The following is a 21848-nucleotide window of genomic DNA, read 5'->3' on the forward strand; positions in this document are numbered from 1 at the left end:
ATTGTCGGAATAAACGATGGAATTGGAATTGCCAAAAAAAAAAAAAAAACCTCAATGTCGTATTATTAAGAAAGGACAGCCATCAGCTTCTTGTCTTTTTTTTAATCATGATCCATATCTTATGATCTTAGGTTTAGAATACTAGATTGGTAAATCATGAACTTGTTCATTTTTTGGCAGAGCTGTTTCTTCACCTCGACAGTCTGAAGCAGCACTCGCTTTTCTCATTAGAAGACAAGTGGTTCAAGTCCAAAGAAAAACTCTGAGAGAGATTCAGAAACGTGAGAGAACCACTGAGAAGATCAGCTTAAAAGATTAGGAAAAAGAAACGAAATGCGAAGCAGCGAGGGACGATTCAAACACTTCATAACAAGATTTACAAAGGCATCTGTTAAGTAACTCCTACATGTTACTCTATCCAGCTCCTCTGCTAAGTTCTCCTTAGAGAGCGTGTTGCTGCGTTTTAAACAGCGGCACGGTTTCTGTTGCTCGCTTTCGCAGACGCTCCAGATGGGAAGCTTAGAAAGACGTCTGCTTGTCCCCCGTTCCAAGAAGAGTGGCAAACCGTACGCGCAGGCCACATATATTTAGGTCGCTCCCTCATTCTCTAAAGCCGGGCAAGTAAGGCTCTTTCTTTCAATATTTAAGATTCTCTGAGTGAGAACTCAAAGAGGTATTGAGGACTAAAAGCCGAGTGTGTGTAAATAAGCACGTGACAAAGCCATGACCACTCCTTTACACTTCCTGCTGTATCTCCCTCCATCTCTTACACACACACACAGCTATAATTTCCCTTAAACACACACACACACTCACCAAAGTGACCCAGGAAGAACGTGGCTTATCTGGATAAAAATAGCTCATACCATCAGCCGATTAGGCTTGAATAAGTTCTTCACATTACTTCTTGAGAGACAGAGGAGGCGTACTGAGACGTCAGAGGACAAGAGGCATAAGAGACACGCAGAATACCCTCTTCTGTCCCACTTCCAGGAAATCTTGCTCTCTTGGCTGCATCTCAAACTTCAAATTTGTGTGTTTTAATAAGAACAGGAAAGAAACTCTTCAGTAAACAGCTCACTTACAGCTACATCCTAAAATTAGAAGCTCTGGAAAATGTTTCCCATCAAACCAGTTAGTTAAAAAAAAAGAGGAAAAGAAATAAGGAAAGTAAGAGTAGAAGAGTCTGAATTTGATAAGCGAAAGCAATAAAACGTAGATCGGATGCTGTCCTATTTATGAAACTAGAACTTTGGTTGATTTTGTTTACCCCAGAAAAATGGTTGGTGGTAACAGGGAAATATTTTCCTGGCAAAAGAAACAGCACAGAGATAAATGTTTGTGAATGTGAAATTTCTCCAAAATCAAAATATGGGCCTTTACAGTGACTTTTACTTTCTAATGTGTACTCTGTGCAAAAACATCTGCTAATATCCATTGATGTTTTTAAACTAAACTGAACATTTACTCATAATGGGCACTTGCTCTTCTATCTTAATTTTTTTTCCCAGTGTCTGAGCCACATGAATGACAGAAAACCATTTATATTCTGACTTTTAATCACCAACAAGTAATATTAGCCAGACGTTACATTTTAGGTTGGAAGAATGTAAACTTGCACTAGAATTTGAGGGGTGAGGGAGACAATGAACATGGATAACATGTTGTGACTTTTAGCTGCTTCCCTTCACTGATTTTTACAAAGCAAATGGACAGCTTGCTAATTTAAAATATTATGGGAAACAGTTGCGAGGAGAAATGGGAGATCTGATGATAATACTGGTCAGAAATAGAGTACAAATCACTACGTCTATCTAAAAGATGCCAGAATTTTCCACTTATCTATTTTATTTGTCAAAAAAGTCTATTCTTTTAATTAAAATTTTAGTCTAAAGTGGTCTCTCACCAGAGAATCACAGGGACTGTCGCAAAGTTTTATGCCTCTGGGAAGTACTTTACGTCTAGACCAAGCTTCTGATTTTTGACAATGTTTGCCCTAGAATTAACTTTTTGCTGGACAAATCGCCATGTAAATTTTCTTCTTGGCTTAAAAACTAGTTCTGTACAACTCCTATAATTTATCTCAATCATTTTTAAACCTTTTTCGACTTTGAACATGGAAATTAACTAAACCACTGTAACCTGCCAGCCTGAAACTAACAGAAATAAAAGCCACAAAAATGATGGCAAGACTTTAAATTTAGTCGGCGAGTTTAAACCCAAGACAACATCTTCAACAATAACTAGGCTGTTTTGCTGCAGCTGCATGTGCAAACAATGAATTCACTAAATGCCATAAATGATCAAGCAGAGAAACAACAACAACCACCCAATATGGTGCTAAAGCAAACACTTCTTGTCAAAACTTTACGTAACAAGATATGAAATGATATTCTGCCTCCTGGCAAGAAGACATCGTCTCAGACATTAAAGCTTTAGTACAGAGGCAACTTTTAGGCATCCTTCAGCCTTGTTAAAAAAGTAGTCAAGTGTTATATATGGCTAGAAGTAAAGGGGGGAGGGTAATGCATTCAGTGGATAGACTCTAAGAAGTGGAGCAGAACCCCTGATGGGCACATACTGCACAGCTGAAGTAGAAAAATGTCAAGTGAAGGGAGGAGAGAGAGGGAAGAAATGAGCCAAAAAAAAAAAAAACAACATGAAAAAGAAACAAAGAGAAATAATATATTTATATATAAAAAAAGAGGGTAACTATGTATTTATATATAAAACATATCAAAGACAAAGCGTCTGGATGTGCTTTAAAGACTTTTTTGTTTACAGAGAAAGATGAAAACTTGAACTCGCCTTGGGTTGTGTTATATCCAACGTTATGTGGAGTTGCACAGTATTGCAGCAAGTTGCAAAATGATTTATAGATACAGCTTCGCCTCTGGTAGCCCTAATCCAGCCAAACAAAAGCTTAATCAAAAACCAAAGGCTGGCTGCATCTGCGGGCTGATTCAGAGCACAGGAGCCAGGAACTGCTTCTCTTTCGTCGGGTGACAAAAACGTACAGCACTGCAAGTTATTTTTTCCTCCCGACGTAACACCACCTCTGCTACGTTCAACAGCGTTCCACCTACTCGTCAACCCGGGGATGAGCCTGTTAATTCATCTCTGTGGAGGATGAATGCGACTTGGTCTATTCTTCACGCCGTTTAATGGTTGAGTTTAGCTTGTTTGGAAAAATAGTAACAGAGAAACACGAGGAGGATGAAGCGTTACCTGCGAATGCGAGGAGGTTTAGGCGGCGGAGTGTCCCATCGTTCCCCGTCCGACTGAATGCTTGTTTTGTCCGGACTGCTTTCGCTCTGGACAGACAAAAAAAAAAAAATACAGGATTGTTTTTATGAGGGTTTTATTTCTTTTCCTAATAAATACTTATAACTTAGACACTATTTCTAAAATATAGATTTATCCTTAACTAAAATTGCTTTTGCTCCCCATTATTCTTGGCTGAATTGTAAATTATCTTTCAGGAGAGTGAAAATAACTAAAGGAAATCTGAGTTAATCTGATGGATTAAGTTTCTTCCAATATAAATCCGAATTTCTCAGAACAAAATCGATGTTTACATCTATTTAACTTTATGTTTAAGTTTGCCGCAGAAAATGTTGCATTCAAATGTGCACAATGTCAAAAAAACGGACAAAATTCAAGTTTATGAAAAAAATCTGTAAGGAAAATAGGCAAGAAAGAAAAACAAAAGCTTATTATAAAATGTTTAAAGGTCTAAATTAAAAGTTACATCATTAAATGGGTAACCTAAATATTTGGGGATTTAGCTTGAAACTTTGTTAAAATGATTAGGATGATAATGTCCACTCTTCCAAATTTGAATAGTGTTACTGCAGTCGCCTTACAAACTCACATATTTTTCAAATTTGAAGTTCACGTTGTTTGTCCTGTTTGTCTCTGTGTTGCCCTGCGACAGACTGGCGACCTGTCCAGGGTGAACCCGTCTCTCACCCAAAACCTAGCTGGGGATCGGAACCAGCAACCCTCCTGACCCCATTAGGGACAAAGGGTAAACAGAAAATGGATGGACGGATGGAAATGGAAGTTTACGGTTAAACTTTGTTCATTTTCTAATCTTCGTTTCTTCCCCCTTATCCCGTTCTAAGAGTAAAAGTTACAAGTGACTGAAGCAAAACTGCTCCAGAACAGAGAAAATAATTCTGAAAGACACCTTCTTCTTCCTCCAAACTACTCTTCTTTCTTCTTCTCTTGTTTTTTTCACGCTTAGCTTTTATTTCACTTTGCCTGCGATAACTTTAATGGTCATAAACTCTTAGACTAGAGCCTTTGGTAGCAAACTGGCTCACTAAGAGGGCGCGTATGCAAACATGTTTGGTGGGAGACCATCGAGCGCAGAAACGAGAGTGGGATGCGTGAACCGTGTAGGCTTTATTGTTCTTGTTGCCTTGTGGAGCTCCTTATGTGGGTGTAGTAATCACAAACAATGGCTGACTGGACGTGAGTCAGGCTGAGAAGGAACTGAGTCAGATCATCTCTCTGATAAACGGTAGGCTGAGACAGGAGTTTCTTTTTGGACTACCAAACAACAGAAGTTTTAATCAGCAGCAAAAAATATAATGTAATAAGAGTTTTAATGCAACGATAAACAACACAATGCTATTCTAACACTTGTTTTTTGCTCTTATATCAAACGACATAAATTAATGTGTAACGGGTATGTTTTACTAGAACATCGATGATAGTTTTCATGTGAAAAGAACCTTAATGTGATGTTTTTTAAGGGAACAAGGACTGTTTCTGTTTGGCGTAGAATTATTTCCATCTTGCTAGATTTGTCTAGAGTTGGCTCCTTCGGGGTTAGCCATTGTTTTGGAATCATCCGCACGTCATCCGTCCTGAATGTTTCCGAACGCCGCAGTGAGATCCGGGGAGGGTAAATTAAAATCTGGTGGCTCAGAAGTGGCAGAGGCGTGTGGGAGCGTCGCTCTCATCAGGATGTGATCTCTGCAGGGAAACAGCCTGATCAGCTGTACCCAGCCACATTGTTTAATAACGTGTCATAGAACGTCATAGTTTTCCAGTCCCTTCCTCTTTTTATATAAGGTAAGACAGTATCTTATGTTTAGTAAGATTCTGGTTCAACTTTGGAGTTCAAGATGCACGGTGGAAAACAGACACTCTGTATTTTTAAAGACTGAAAGATTTGTTACCCTTTTCCAACGTCCTGGTGTCTCGTTTAAGAGTCAAAGTGCATCGATATCAGAGCTTCCTGGACAGGAAGTCATCTGGTTTTCTGCCAGAACTCTCATCATCTGTGGTTTTTAGACACTACAATCTTCCTTTTGTTTGTACAGAAGCAGAAATGCATCAAAAGCAGTTGTTGAAGAGATAACCGTGAAGACTCTGAGCAAGTTATGATAGTATTGAAATCATGCGGTAATCTTACCAAACCCTGCAAGCAGACATTTTGTAAGATCTCACATTATGTCAGCTTTAAAAAAAAGAAAGAAGCATGATATGGTGCTAAAAGAACTTGAACTTAAAACAACCATCTCACATACATAGCAACTGGGCTTTTATGTCCTTGTCTTACAGAAGGTAATGCATAATGGTAAACATTGTTCCCTCTACTTTTTCATGTGTCTGGGAATTCACACAATTCACTGAGGACCACTGTGGGCATCATCGGATCTGCACGCCGTAACCACGCACCAGTATTACACCCGTTATAAATCTGGGATCGTAGCAAGTTGCATGGCTGATTAAAAGAATCAGGTTACATCAGCCATTTTCATCGGTTTGATTTTAATATAAGTGATTTGCCCCACTTAAAATGAAAAAGCAAAAACATTGCAGTTCATGAGATGCGTAGTAGGTTGTAAGTAAGAGTCCTGCTTTAGCCAGGGTGAGAAATGAGACATTCCACCTTTTTTTTTTTTTTAAACATTCACGTTTTGCACAATGAAATGTGTTCTGTAGCCTGTGATACAGTAGAAATTCTTGTAAAATATTTAATTACACAGTTTTTTTTTCACTTCTCCAGTGGTTGTACACTTTGCTCGGGTCAATGGCTCCGTCTGCGTCTTGCTTTGACTTTATGCGCATCAGCTTGTCCAAATGTGCCAGTTTCGATGATTTCAACGATTCCTGGATGCTGTTTTGATGATTCATTAAACTAAATCCCCTTTCACAATCAGTACTGGATGTTTGAAATGTAGCATAAATATCCACAAGCTGTGAGATCTCCTTTAGCTCCTCCCATCTAAGTGCTGCATCACCATATCTGTGAATGTGCTTCTTTGGCAAATTTGTACAAATGTCTGCTGATCCATAGTCAAAATGTCTGACCTCAATGCTTCAACGTCAAATACAGACCATTCCTTTACTTCGTCCTCTGAAAAACGAGCATCAATAAAAGAGCTTACTAATAAAAAGAGTAATCTCACCAGTATTTCTGCCATCACCTGATGAGGTCCCCATTGCCTCCTTGACACGGTCTCTCCACTGTACTGGTCTTCTGTTTCCACAAACTCCGACAGATATTTAATCTTAAAAGAAGTGCACTTCTTTTTGACTTTGGCTTGGTGCCCGTTCCTTTAGACATGAGGTGTCTAAGCTTTCGTGTCTCTTAACTCCGCTGCCCTATTGTCACCTAGCTAATCTGCACGGTGCCACAGCACATATGACCCAGGCACGTACACACAATAGCATGTGATGATTGGCTCCGTAGCGAAAGTGAACCGTATCGTATCATTGGCTGGACACCTGTCACTCACCGAGTTAGATCGCAATGTAGGACAGAAAAAGATTTTATTGGTCCATAGTGAAAACTGATGTCTGAGCTCCATGTCCTGTTTTTAAAGTGGAAGACAAAAAAAAATGACATGACTAAATTGTCAAGAAGTAAGAATCTGAAAAATCTGAGGTGCATTCAGTCCATTTTATTCTGTTATCCATAAGTAAAACAAAGTTTATTTGTTATTCACATGTTGGTTTACCAGAAACCAGCATGTGTAAGAAGTTTTTCTGGTCAGACGGATAAAAAATGAAACTTTTCTTTGTGCAAACAGCTTAGTTTTGCAGGAAGAGCACTAAGTTCACATTGTAAAACTCGGTGGTGGCAGCATCATGGGTTTTCAGTAGGGAAGCTGGTTTATAGGAAGATTCTGTGGAGTTACAGGTTTGAAAATCACCTATAATCAAGTTTTACTCACCTCAACTTTGTGAATTTGAGAGAAGTGTTTAGAACTTTTTGACTCTCTAAAACAATACGAGATCGGTTTGTATCCATGTTTTAGGGATGAGGGAAGACACTGGCCTCAATGAGGTCAGTGGTGGCAGACGGAACAAAGGTTTTTGTTTTCGTCTTCCAACAGAGGAGCTGTCTGGCATTAGCCTGAACGAAAAGATCTTTTTCCTTCAGGCACAATCCCTCCTGATCTTCTGAGTTTTTAGACGGCAGACTCTCCTGCATTTCGCCTTCCCTCTATCCCCCCGTGACTAATTATTTGGCTTCTTCCTACTCCAAGTGTTACTCAGCCACAGCCTGTCTCTCAAACACCAGACGAAATCAGTACAATGTGAGCGTGTCCTACCATGCCATCATGTATCTGCGTGCTGGTGGGGCTCTCCAGAAGCTGCAGTTGTTTCTCAAAAAGCTGAGCGATCGCTCTGTGAACCAACTCATACTGCTCCTAGACGGAGAGAGATGAAGGCAAAGTGAGGGAGGCAGAATAGACGAACAAAATCTGAGGAACATGAAATGTGGATGATACAAATGAAAGATTCAGTGACTCGGTATAAATTTAAAAACTCATTCATCTTGAATGTTAAGATCTGCACGGTAGGAAAGTTTACAGGAAATGAACTTCAAAAAACTGGCCTAACAGCCTCAACGGGCAAAACAAGAATATCATTCCAACAGCCTGGAGGGAAAGTCAGACAAGAATCAAGGAAGAAGACTGCAGCAGATTGAAACAAATCCAGTCTGTCTGAAAATGAAAGACATCAATGTAACTGGGTCCAACTTGCTTTATACCAATCAATAATGTTATAATAATAAAATCAAAATAAAGGCATTTTTCCTAAATACTGATGATCCGCACAAGGAAAAGTGACCAGGATTAGCCAGTTTTGAGCTAATGAACTGGTCGGAAACTAAAACGAGAAACAAAAGAAAAAGAATCTGCTCTTCGTCTGCTTCAGTAAAAAAAAAATAATAATAATTAAACAAAAAGGAGAATATGGTGATGTTTTTCATTCAGCAAACGCATATTAAGAACATTGCACTCCAACTACACTTCGGTGGCGAAGGTAGCAGTCAGGGAAGGATGCACAAAATATGTATGTATTTTTATTTTATTCAAAGTGTGAGTTCAACCTCAGTAGATAACAGAAAGGCAACGGCAACAAAGTCAAGAACCACCAATATTACAGATCATTTAAAATAATAATCTCACGATCGTTTTAAATGGTCTGTAATATGATCACTTCATCACATGTTGTGACATCAGAAGTGATGTCATGCTTCCCTAAAGCTAGGAAAGAAGGAGTCTGAAGTAAGAACAAACCTTTGTTTGAACAGCAGAATGCCGCTGCGTCCTCATCTCTTGGATTAACCGGAAAACGTTAAAGTCCTCTGGAATTTTCTAGAAAAGACACAATAAGGTATAAAAATGAGGACAGATCGGACCAGACATTGGACTTTAATATTGATGTGAAGAATACGTAAAGATGGGTGTGTTGCAGTAAGGAATCAAAGGTTCGTATTTGTTGCATACCCCAGCTTTGAGGAGATTCCACGTGTAGTCAATGGCACAAATAGCCCCCGTCCTCCCGCAACCTGCACTGCACACACAAACAGATCCCATCAAAGAATGCACTCACTCACACACGCACTCACACACACACGAGAGTTTCAATCCTACAGCTAAGATGAAAACTCTCCAAATGCTAGCTCTTTTCTCTATTAGCTGCCAGGCAATATACACTAAAAATGTATGTTTAAAAGCAGAGCAACACCTTCTGCAGACAGGAAGGCGACAGAAGCTATAGAGGCTAATCGCTGCTTATGTATAAAATCATAAAACCTGATCTCATGCTGTCAAACAGCTTGCTGTGACTCGAAAGAGCCGGCTGTCTCCACATCAGCCCACACAAAGCATCTTCACAGAAACAGAAACGCAGCTTTGAGTCCTGCTGTGTGACACAGGAACCCGGAAACGTCCCCAGGCTGCTCATTACAGCTTATTACGCACACATGGAGGCAAGCCTGTGTGCTTATGAGTAAACACATGTGCAGCAGTGAGCTAGAACGCTCATTCTTTTAATGCAATCTCTTTAATAGTTATGGGTTCTTAATAATTGCTGTTATTTTGATCAGTACAATAGTAAAAGCAATAGTGATATGTGTTATAACAATTGCATATTTTTGCTACTTTTGCGTGAGCTTACCTGCAGTGAACACAAATAGGAACGTCATCGTTCTCCTGGTATTCCCTCATTAGTCCGATCATATCCAATATGGAGTCAAACGACGACGGGACGTCGTGATCGGGCCAGTTGATGTAATGGAACTGAGATATCCTCCGTGTTTCCTGCAGGACCACATTTTAAACATTTCTTTCATTGTTCTTTTACTGGAGGTATGCAACAAACTGAAACAAAGCAGAGCAGAATTGGGTTTTCTGCCTTGTTTTACAACAACCACAAAAAAACCCCAACTAAAAATCTGAAGAGTGGAATGAGTTTTCAGTTGTACGCCAACACTTTGTAAAACCGCGTTTTGCTGCAACAGCTGCAACTCTTTCAGGGTATATCTCTGCCAGATTTGCACATCTGGAAACTGAAATTGTTGCAGCTTCTTTGCTAAGTAGCTCAGTTAGAGTGGATGGTGAACATCTGTGAATGTCAATTTTCTCAGCTGGTTTTACGGCTGAACTCGGACTGGGATTCTGTTCGCTCGGCTCAAAATTATTGCCCTCTAAGCACTTTACCATGAAGGCCAAAATGTTCAATTTGAAAGCATTATTGTGGATCAGAAATTAGATTTTTTTTCTTCGTATTTAACTGGGCGGTGAAACACATTATTTTGAGCCGCCAAGCAATAAACTGAACATTCAAAATTTTGATAAAATCATATTTTTGTTTCTTTTTTCCAAGAATAGACGAACAACATAAAAAGTGTTCTGATGCTTCTGTTTCTCAGTTTAAGTTTTGATTTTTATTTTGTGATTCAAGTTACTAAAAATCAACCTCCGCCTGATTCACGTCTTTAGCAGGAGTGTTTTCTCATGACTGCCCTGTATGAACCTCCACCCACCTTTACAATCACTCTGACCACTTCCTGCTTAAAAGATGCATCCGCATGATGCAGTCGCCACGATGCTTCATCATAGAAAGTGTGTGCATGGGTTGATGCAGCGTTAGCTTTCCACAACACACACAACCTCTGAGGCCTTCACAGAACAGCTGAGTGTCTACTGAGATTATGCAACACAGATTGACTATTTACTGCTGTATTTAAGGCAACTGATTACACTGAATTTTATTTAGGGGAGTTAGAGTTAAAGAGGCTCAATAGAAAAGTAAACAACACTTTCCGGATTTGTTTAAAAAACAGAAAGCTAATGCTTTTTCCGTAATTTCATAATTATGAACAACTACAAAACACAAAAAAATTGTGATCATTGGTACTTTTACTACTTACGTTATTATACTGCACCGTCAAAGTTCTGATAAAGTAGTCTGTTCTCTGCTGCTCTGATTCCTTGAAAACGGAGATAAAAAAAACATTTTAATAATCCCTGACCGAAGCCACACATCATAACACAATGTGGACGAATGATTCTTGTCATTTCAACACACGTCTAATATTTCTCGACTTACGCAGGAGATTCTGAAAGGGCCGAAACTCAAGGGCTCCTCGTCTCGTGATGGAAAATACCGCTCGCATTTTTTCTAAAGCAGAACAGAGAAGCCGTTACCACAAAGGGGAGATGCCGCCGCTTCCTGCGCAACACCAACCTTTGTAGTCTGAAGTACACTATCGAAGCGACACGCAGAACAAAGGCAGAGAGAATTAAAGCAGAAAAAGACAGAAAACTCTATTTTGACGAGAATAGTCAAAAATGTTCAAGGATGTTTGGTGAGGGAAAAAACTACAAACAAGACTTGTGATTCATTTATATATTGATCAGTTTTTTTGTTTTGTTTGTTTGCCTTCATTTTCTCCTACACAAATATTAAATTCTGATTTTTTATAGTCACGTAACTGTTCAGATTCTCGATTTTATTTAATTCTTTTTAATAGAACTGAAAAGCAAAGACAGAAATCTTTCAACTATCCTCTTGAAATGGTTTTCTACTTTTCTCTAATTTGACGTTTTCTTGCTATGACACTGCTTCCCCTTTAACTAATCATGCATAAAAGCTTTTAAAATATGCAGACGCTGTGCTTGAACAGATTAGGAAGTTTTCTCTAATCAATCTAAAGAAACACAATCAAATACACAAAGTTGATTTAATCTTTCTCCCACGACCATAAGCTGCTTATTTAAATACCTTCTCATCAGATATGAGCAGAATAGTGTAGCACGAATACACATGAGGAAATTCAAGCAATTTATTTCAACCCAAATGTGGATCAACTGAAATTTATTCCAGGCTTTTTAAAGAGCTTTTTATTTTTTGTAGAAAGACATTCCAGTCCATGCAGGAGAGACAGAAACATCCACAACGAAACGCTAGAAAATCTGAAAATCTTCAAGGACAAACAATCTTCAATAGCAATGCTAAAGATTGAAACCTTGGAGGGAAGAAAAAAAATTATTCTTCGAGATTTTGTTGAAGGTTGTGCAGAGACGACGTGCTGCAGCTTTGATGGCGGCAATAAAAACACAGTCATCTGTGCAAACACTTTGCCTGAATTGACACAAGTCAGAGCCTTACCCTTCCCATCTCAAATTCTCGGCAAGCCATTACAATAACCTGCAGAGACACAGACAGGAGGAATTAATGCAATTCAATACATGCACAAAGCTGAAAACTGCATGTCTGGTAAGAGATCCTGAATACTATCTGAGCACGCTGTGTTTGTGCAGGTTTTAATACGAGGAAACAGCTTCCAACACATTTCATGATGCATGTAGTCCCGAATGTTTAGGAGGTTGCTACAACTTTACAGAATACATATAAATGAGTAAATACACATAGAAATACAAATACAGATCGTCCTTTAGATTTGCAGCTGTTTTATTTCATGAAACATTCAAATAGTTAATATAATATTGTGCCCCTCGTTACTAAAACTAAATATTGCTGCTTTGGCCGCTCATTTTTAAAAGCAGCTTTCAAACATGATTTCTTGAATCTGTTTTGACAAACATGAACCTTCATGCAGAGTCAACTCTGGGACCATAACCCTTCAAACAAAGTTACACGTTTGCGGCTTCCTGTTCGTGCTAAACTAAAGCTTTAAGTCGATTTATAAATGATTTTCGACTAACGTCTCCTGTTCAAAGATGAAGATACTTGGATGGATTAACTCTGAATTTCAAATGGATATAAATGAAAATTAATATATAAGAACTGGACACCACTAGACTGGAATACTTCACACTTTTAACAGATTCTTTGAAACAAATGTTGTGACTCATAAAACCTTTCATTTCCTCCCAAATGTTATATATATATGGATTAAAAAATTCCTCGACACTGCTTCGACATTTTTTTTTTGCTTTTGATTTAATTTGAACAGATGTTCTTGAAAAAAATAATGTACTTTTAGCTCAGACACATCATTTTGACTCATGATAACAATTTTTATTCTAAAAATAAAAACATTTCTAAAAGCAGGAATGTAGCCTAAAATGCCTGATTTTACTCTGGTTCATGTTTGTATGACCTTCCCAGCACCTAAATAACGACTCTCCTCTGCGGGGGATCACACTCACAGCGACATTGTACTCCCAGTTCATCCTCCAGAAGTCGTTGACCGTGTTTGGGAGCGGACCCTGAGTTGCGATGTAGGCTTTTGGGCCATCAACACCCTGAATAAACATGTGGTGGAAAAACAAATCAAAGAAATCATGGTCTGAATCGAAACGAGTTGAAATAATCTCACTGTAAACCCACATGATTGTTTACCTTAATAAAGTTTGCATTGATGTAATCTGTGTCCTGATTGGTCGTTTTTAATGTCAGCTTTACTCTAGTGTGGTCAACTGTGGGAAGGAAAACAAAAGTGGTTTAATATATTTATTTATCTTTAATAGTGAGCACAACAGCAATGACAGAATAAGACAGGAGGTGAAAACGGTCAAACGAGGTTTTATGCTCGGTTTCAGAGGAAAAAACAACAACAAAAAAACACAAAACATCATCCTCATTGCTATGTACGGCAGCATCTGTGTGCTCGCGTGCGTGTCTGCATCTGTTATGGATGAACCAGTTCTTCCTTTGCCTTATCAGCTCATTCTCTAAAAGCTTTAATGAATGGATGGGGAGAAAGGAGAGGGTAACAGAGGATAAACATATTAAGGAAGAAGTAGGACAGACGTTGGGTCACATAAGCTTCCCTGAGGTTGTTACGCACAGAAACAAACAAAAGCATCTCATGACTTGTAAAGATGACCGTTTATACAAAAAAAGCAAGAATAGATTTTCTTGTAAAAGCTTCACATCATCCTTGAAATGTTTGCACTCATACTAATCTCTAACCTTCATTTTTATTTATTTATTTTTTTCTTTTTCTAGGTGCTAATATTATCTCAGATGAAATGTGGATTTGTCTAGTCAGGCGGTTGACCTTTAAAGCTGAGCTGATAGATGCACGAAATTTTAAAGCTGCAGCCCTTGCAGGACACAAGGTTGCAGAGAGATTAGATTGTGAAAGCACTGCGACCGGATGAAAACTGCGAGTATTATTCTAATGGTCTAATGCCCACATCTTCCACACACACACACAGGAATGAATGCATATATACATGAGAAAGAAAGAAAATAAATCTACATTAAGAGCTTTGCTGGAGGGTAAGTCACGACTTACATGGCAGTATATCTTTGTATCGGTTCTTCTTCACGTTTTCTTCCCTCTCTCCTACGTTGGTGGGGTAGATCTTCTCCGTCCGGTACTTGGTTGATAGCCGCCGCAACCGCTAAATGACACAAAAGAAAGACAAACATTAGTGGGTTATACGCAACGACGCTGCTCTTACAGAAATGATTGCACAATTCTTAAACTAAGGTTCATTCATCTACAAAAACAGTCACTCACAGACTATGGTTGTAAAAACCACAGACGGTGAGGCTATTAAGGCTTAGATCGCTGCACCAGCTGTCAAGCACGGTGGTGGCAACGTCATACCGACGGACTATTATGGTACCAGTGGTGCTGGTGCATTGCATAATGTGTCGGATGCCATTTCTGATAGGAAGAGTATTCTCATTTAACCAAATATTGAGGAGGTTTTACGGATATTTGTGTTTTCTTGAATTTTTCTTCATCTTAACATTTTTCTATACCTGGAAAACTTGTCAATGTCTTCTAAAACGGTGCCACATTGGTGAATAAGATATATTCGTAGGTTGACCCATGTGGGTTTTTGAGCGGTTAAAAACGCAGGCCACATCCATCTGGCAGCGCCAAACAGCTTAATCTGCAGTTGACTCTCATTTAATGACGTTTCATTGTATTTGGTGATAACAGGCGCAAGAAAACAAGACATGCTGGCTAATTAACATTTTACTAGTTCAGCAAACAGGGCGTAAGAGAGCCGAACACAACCACGACAGAGCAGCTGGAGGACAGAGAGGACACAGAACCTCATCCTCATACGTTACTACATTGAGATTCGCCACCAATGATGACTGATTAAAGTAGCATCCGCCTCGGTAATTTGTGCATGTGAACGTCTCTGCGTGACGGAGTACAACTGATAGAAATATAAAACAGGAGCAACACAAGCAGCCTGCCAATATGATTGTCTTAGTCTGGTAAAACCACAGTTGGCCGAAACATAAAGGCATTGTGCTTCACATCTGTCCTTACAGGAATCCTGCTTGCAAACTTGCATATAAATGTGCATTTGTCAGCTCTGACGCTGCTATTAATACAGCCACATCAAAGCTCCACAAACGCACTCCCTTCTCTCTTCGTATGACAGTGCATAAAGTTCAGCACAGCCTAATCTAATATTCGCTGACACTGATGAAGACGCATTCGGTCAATGGGAAGGGAACAATTACACAGTCCCTCAGCTGACAGGACAAAACTTAGCCCGACATCCGCAGACACACTGGCCGAGAACAGAGGACTTCCAGCGGCAGCGGGGATGACAATGTTTTACCATTCGTGTCACACACATTTCAAAGAGCAGAGCGCTATTATTTCTAATCGATCAAGCTCTGAACCCAGCGTTTTCTTCTACCGTTTGTAGAAATCAGTCTAGTATTCATGTGCTGTGATTTGAGCTCTGATGAAATCAAGGTGACCTCCATCAGGCATTGTGCCTGAAAGCATTATACAATGTACAAAAACTGTACATTATCTACAAATTCAGCAGAGGATGACGGAAAGGAAAAGGTCAGCTTTCTGAAATGTTTAATTATAGAGATAAATTAGTTTCACAGAGAGAAAAAAGTATGTACAGGGTAATAAACATGTTTTTTCTACTGTATATTAGGAATTTTGTCAGTTCTAAGCATTTGTTTGAATCACTTGAAGCAAGTGTTTTGTTCAATCCATCAATAGTTTTATGTATATTTCTCAGGAGAGAGGGAGGGCTCGTTAGTCTGCAGATATCTGAAGTGTAGTATTAAATATCTGACTGACAGTGAAACTACCTGATGTTGAGAACAGAGGCAGAGGAACAGAGAGAAGTAGTTTTGTAGTATTGAGGTTTTTAAATTAAATAATGCCAAGTTGTTGTAATCTTGTGGGTCGTTGCATATTTTCCTCCACATTTCTACGTCTTGACTAAACCGACAGCCACAGTTTGAAGTGTTTAGCGTTGTGTGGCACCAAATAGGATAAAGACTGAGTTAGGATTGTCCCATCATCCACAATAACTTGAAGAATGAATGCTGCTGAATCAAAAGCAAAATAAAAGTTGAGACGATTCTTTTAGTATTCGGCACAGAGGGTTTTGCTTCCTGTTGCTTTCTTGGCCATCCTATCACAACAGAACCAACTACATGTTCACGATGATGGTTCCTCAAAGCCTTTGAAGAATTCCTACAATATAAAAGGTTTATGCACCTCCATCATCAGTTTCAGTCTTAATCTAGAGAAGCAACAACCAGAAAATGACCGCAAAAAGCGCAAAACCCCTTCAAGCATCCCATCCTGCTCAACCGGCTATTGTGTCGTTTCTGTTATTGCTAGAGCTCATCTACAAGAGCCTCGTAATGAATTATCTTAACGAGGAAGAGTGTTTACATGGTGAAGTTGGAACTGGGCTCATAATGAAGCATTACGATATCGTCACAGAAGTTTTGTGTATGCTGAAAAGATTCTAGGAACCTTCTTGAACAACAGGGAGAACATTACATTCTTACCATCAGACCCTTCATTTTGTGGTTATCTCTTTTTTGTTTTGGGAGAGTCTTTTCCAGTTTAAAGGGGGTCTTCAACAGAAAAGAAGATATTCACACATGTGTTACCAAACTGTTCTTCCCCAACACACGGAGAAGCTAAATTTCAAAGCTTCATCAGCTATTTTGGACTTAGTAAATCTGTGGTACTGAATGGTTTCCTCAGTGTATTATAAGCCTGGCGGGCCACCAGGCTTTACTTGTGCCCCCACCAGGCTAAGCATTGCTTATTTATTTACATCTTTTTAAAATGCTTGTATTTTTAAAACTTTATAATTGGTGTTCAGGTATTCATCTTCCAATTTTTCCAATAACACAAAATTATCAAGTGATATTTTCAAATTTCTTGTGAACTTCAAACATGTTTTAACTCAAAAACACGATGGATGAGTGATTGCTCTAGCACCCAACTATCAGGCTTAGCAAGTTTTGTGGGGGAAATTTTGCTAGAATTTACACATTTAGTTAGCGTTTCCAGAATTTGGTACATCATGAGAACCTCTGGAACATCACAGTAAAACTTTTAAAGAATGCCGACTTAAAAACCTTGAGGAGTCATGGGGGAAAAAAAATCCTGTTGAGCTCCAATAACCTTCATGTAGTATCATTCTCAGGAGTCCCTTTTCCTTCATCCTCTCAGAAATTTTATTTCTTTGTGAAACATTAGGCATGTCTGCATCTCGACTGTCTCTCCTCCCCTCCGTCACTTAGTGAGTCTGAGAAAGTTGGCGTGGGCGTTGAGGCTTCGGAAGCCTCGAGTGAAAAATGGCCCCACCTCTGCTTGACGGCCCCGGCTGCAGGCTTTCCTCCTGCTACTGACGCGGACTTGTACTGCGAATTTCCCAAATCTCCAAAGACCCACCTCCTGTTCCTGTTTCACTTCTCCAACTTCTGGACTTATTTAGGTTGCAATGAGCTGCTGAAAACTCACAACCAGTTAATACCAGACGCACAGAAGTGCCCTAAAAACACGATGATCTTTGTACACCACAACAAAGAGACAATCAGCGACTGAGGGAGAGGAAGCAAAGGAGAAAAGGGAGTTTGAGGTACGCAGAGTGAACGTGGGCGGCAGCACAGCTGTGCGTGTGTGTTCATTTATGTCAGAGTGTGGGGTAATAGCATTACAGCTCCTCTGGCCTCATGTGAATTACATTTGCAACAGAGGTCTGCTTCTGTGCTGGGCTACAGCCCGACAACATGCACGCACAGAAATACACAAACAGCAGAAAGAAGAAGAAGAAGAAAAAACAACAAACCCTCAAGCAGTAATGATGATAAGCAGCTTCCCTTTGTAGTAACATTTCACTCCATTTCCAGCAAAAGTGGAGGAAATAACACAATTTCCTCATTACAAAAGTAAACTGGGGAGCATTCTGGCTCATTTTGGCTGAAGACCACAAAACGTCTTCTGTGAACACAAACTAAGTCATCTGTGTTGGTTTCTTAACCGTAATTAAAATGACCACTTTGTGCTAGGAGTGAAACAGTTTCACTGAGTAAAGAAAAAGTCAAAGTTACTCTATCCCAGGTTTAAATCAGTAAGATGTCAAAAAGCATGGCCTCTTTTTTTTTACCTCTTCATAAACTCTGTAAAGAAGCAACATTTCCTCATAATCCAGCTCATTTCTGGATAAGAAAGAAAACGTGCTGTAATTCTTCTCCAGTCGTTGAGCGAAAAAATGAACCAAACAAGAATCTTCATCCCAGCCATTTGTGCAATACAATACATACGAGTAAGCTGTATTTTAATCAGCCTAGGCAGAGGAGAAATATTTTCCAAGAATTTTCTATATTTTCTCATGTTCACATGCTTTATACTGCAATGATATGTGAACAAAACCAGAAAAATGTGGCAATTTACTTCTAATTAGCGAGGTACGTGTAAAACATTTGAGTCGCCATTGTCCTGAACCGTCTCTCTAATTGCTTCTACTTCCTTTCCTACATCAAATACTGACATGGGCAAGCACAAGGACAGACTCGCATAAAAGGGGAGCCTCTTTATTACGTACCAACTAAGAAGATAGAAATGATATTATGAAAGAAAAACATTTGGAAAAGTATTACAGGTACAGAGGGAAAAACAAACTGAAAAGTTGAGGAGAAAGAATAATCTAGGCTTTCTCTGAAACTCATGTTAATTAAACTAAATGACAATTTCCTTTGCAGCTGTTACTTAATTCCCACACTCTCAATACACACTATTGAGAGTGTGTAAAGGTGTCTCAAGGTGTGTAAAGATAGAAGACAAGTAAGTAAATGAAATGTTGCTGCTTTCAAGACTTTATTTTTTTTACCTTTTGCATCAGTTTCCACCAAAGGGCAAAAACCAACAGAGTAGAGGAGGCAGTATACTGAACTAGAACAATATTTCCCACTCTAAAAGCACCCCGTACCATGATGCTGCCACCACCGCGTTTCACTGTAGTGTGAATAAAGTACGAGTTTTCATTCTGGTCTCATCTGAACCCTGTTATAAGGATCATTTGGTTTCATTTGACTATTTAAGAGTGTCAAATTAAAGCGCACTGAATAAACACGAACGTCACTCTTCTAATTTAGATGATCAAATCCTATATAGAGTTCGGACAGCAATAACAAGAAAGCTGAACTATTTCCACCTCTGAAGACGGACTGTGCCCCTGTTTCTACACGTCTTGTTTCTGTTTTCTACTTCCTGCCAGTCAGAGAAGTCACCACCACTCGGTCAGTTTCCTGTGAACTCACAGGGAGGAGCCCACACAGGGGCCAACAACAACTTCAGAGACCCCGTTCCGGGTGTTTGTGACTCATGCGTGTTAACAGAAATATTTTAGACAATGACTTGGATGACATGCCTCAAGGATGCCAGAACAGTTGCTGGATGAAAGGAGGGAAAGACGCCAAATGTGACAACGTTATAGAAACTGAAAGAGATGATATTGAATCTAACCTAGATTCTACTCTTCTCTGAATAAGCCATCATCTCTGTACTTCCCAGGCACAATAAATAATTCACACACACACACACACAGAGAGAGAAATACGATCCGTTTCTTGAACTCAGCACTGAGCGCTGATGGGCTGAAAACGTGCTCTTCCTGCAGAGGCGGTGGGGAAAAGGTTTTCGACTGTGGCCAGGAAGTGGGCTCGTTGAGCGTGGGTGGTAGAAAGCCTTTACCGACGGTCACCTTCCATGCACACAGACACACAGAAGCTAAAATAGGTCAGCCCTTACAATGCTCTCAGAAAAATCTATCTGCCACGCCGCAAACGCATGCGGGGAAAAGATGCCCTGCAACAGTGCAGAGACTAAAAGGATCTGCCTCCTGCTCTTTCCAGAATCAGTCAGTGGTGGGCTCTCTCTCTCTCTCTTTTTTATTCACCTGGGCAACAGGAATGTCAATGATCTGCCAAAAAGCTGCAAAGTGCATCTTGAGGAGTGTGAATGCTTAGCATGTTTCCCGTTTCAAACTAAATGGAGTACAATCCAATAATACTGCGTCAGAAAAGTTTGACAGAAAAAGACAGACGCTTGCTGGGTTTTTCACAGGGAGGTGAAGGTTCGTCCTGGTGGCCTGCAGGGCCAAAGGCTAAAGCCATCTGACAATACGCACCCTGAATCCATTTTAAAAACATTAATACAAGTCCATAAGTGGAATAAGCGATGATCAAAGCTGTATCTTCATTTTTGAAGTTATATTCTATATTATATAGAAATATTTTGACAAGAAGAATCAGGCAGTAAGGGTAGGTAAGGCGTGTTAGCCGATTTACAGAGTAAAGATTTCTAAGCCACAAGAATGTTTCGTCAGACTCTTCCTACAGCGAGATCCCAGAGAAAGAGTGTTCTCAGTTTGTATGAAATGTAACTCAAAACAGCCTTCGCTGTGCACTGCTGGTCAGCTAGGCGTCCCTTCTTCTCTGTGCCTCTACCACTGGGCATTTTTCCAGTTGAAAAACATCAACAGTCATGTTATGCAGACCATTGAAGCGCCTTTAATTGCTTTTATCAACGTTGTTTTGGCAGCACAGTTGGCAAACTACACGTAGCCTTTTTAACAAGCCAACCTCTCGACTAAAGGCCGGCGTTGTGCTTCCGAATCAAAATACAGTTTTTAAGGAGGTCCAGGGTTAAGACGCTTTGTTTGACATTACAGAAGGAGTCTGACTAAAATTACCTCACTCTTGGGCAATGTCTGTCACTCTCATGCAAGAAGCTTTTGCAGAACTGGAGAGCTCCCTCAGGGACAGACTGCTGCGTCCTCGGTGCACAAGGGCTGAAGAGGAAGCAGTTGACCATCTCCAGCCCTGAGGAGCCTCCGTCTTATCAGTTTTAGACGTTTTCCTGCTTTAACACACCCAGATCAAATGAATGGCATCCTGGCAGGTTTCTGTAGAGTACTGAGGAGGGGAACTCGGCCACTGGTTGATCTGTGTTGGAGCAGGGACACATCGAAAGCAGACAGGACACATGCTGAGGACTGGCTTTGGACCCGCCTGGACTGGTGCAGGTATTCCTTCAAACGCCACTCATGAATCAAACTCATTAAGTCTTTTGGCTTGCAAGGAAACAAATCCAAAAACATGAACCCTCCACCCTGATAACCAGCGTGAGTCAGCACTCCGGCCTTTGCTAGCTCGATGATCTCTCCAAAGATAACATCAAACAGATTGGAACGGTTACCAAACGGGTAAACACACACTCACCAGCACACACTTCATCATGAAGCTGTCATTTCCATTTAATGACAACTGGCCAATATAGGTCAGTGGAGCACAGGAAGCATTCACACATGCACAACGCGATGGCTACAACAGCTTGTCATTCGGTGACACAAAGCAGAATGTGATTTCCTTTTATCAGCCACCAGGCTTCCCTTCCTTTCTGTCTCCCTTTCGTTTTCTTTTCTCAGCCATCTGCCACAATTGCTGCACACAAACGTAGTTATGCAACAAAGAACCATGTGGCTTTTCTGGCTAAAAACAGGATCTCGGACCACTTTGTTTAACAAATTTAGAGAGCAACCACACAGGCGACAGTCGCCAACCCCAAAGTCTGCAACTGTGACAATTGATGCAAACTGTGGTCAGAATAAACTGAACTAACTTTGGCTGCAGGAAGCACCTACACTGAACTGAGAGCAGTCGGCTCAACCAGCCATTTCGGCCAGGGCGCTCACTTCCTCAGAGATCTGTCGAACGTGCATGTACCGTCTGTGTCCTCCTGTAAACCCAGACAGCCACAGAAAAAAACTACTCACTGACTAAGAGGTCAGAGGTATGGAAGG

General features: G+C 40.1%; 1 protein-coding gene across 4 annotated transcripts in view; it reads right to left on the minus strand.

The window, feature by feature from the left end:
- The window catches only part of ptpn12 (protein tyrosine phosphatase non-receptor type 12), a 44731-nt gene that overhangs the window by 13094 nt on the left and 9789 nt on the right, over positions 1-21848 (minus strand). For all 4 annotated transcript variants that reach the window (XM_044108963.1, XM_044108965.1, XM_044108964.1 and 1 more), the window contains exons 2-12: positions 14030-14138; positions 13129-13205; positions 12936-13031; positions 11932-11970; positions 10870-10941; positions 10691-10750; positions 9436-9578; positions 8763-8829; positions 8553-8630; positions 7578-7676; positions 3229-3314 (exon numbers count right to left, since the gene is read on the minus strand). In XM_044108963.1, coding sequence (XP_043964898.1) covers positions 3229-3314; positions 7578-7676; positions 8553-8630; positions 8763-8829; positions 9436-9578; positions 10691-10750; positions 10870-10941; positions 11932-11970; positions 12936-13031; positions 13129-13205; positions 14030-14138 — 926 coding nt within the window. The remainder of the gene's footprint in view (positions 1-3228; positions 3315-7577; positions 7677-8552; positions 8631-8762; positions 8830-9435; positions 9579-10690; positions 10751-10869; positions 10942-11931; positions 11971-12935; positions 13032-13128; positions 13206-14029; positions 14139-21848) is intronic.

Source organism: Gambusia affinis, linkage group LG23 (genome assembly GCF_019740435.1).
Source record: "Gambusia affinis linkage group LG23, SWU_Gaff_1.0, whole genome shotgun sequence".
Classification (NCBI taxonomy): domain Eukaryota; kingdom Metazoa; phylum Chordata; class Actinopteri; order Cyprinodontiformes; family Poeciliidae; genus Gambusia; species Gambusia affinis.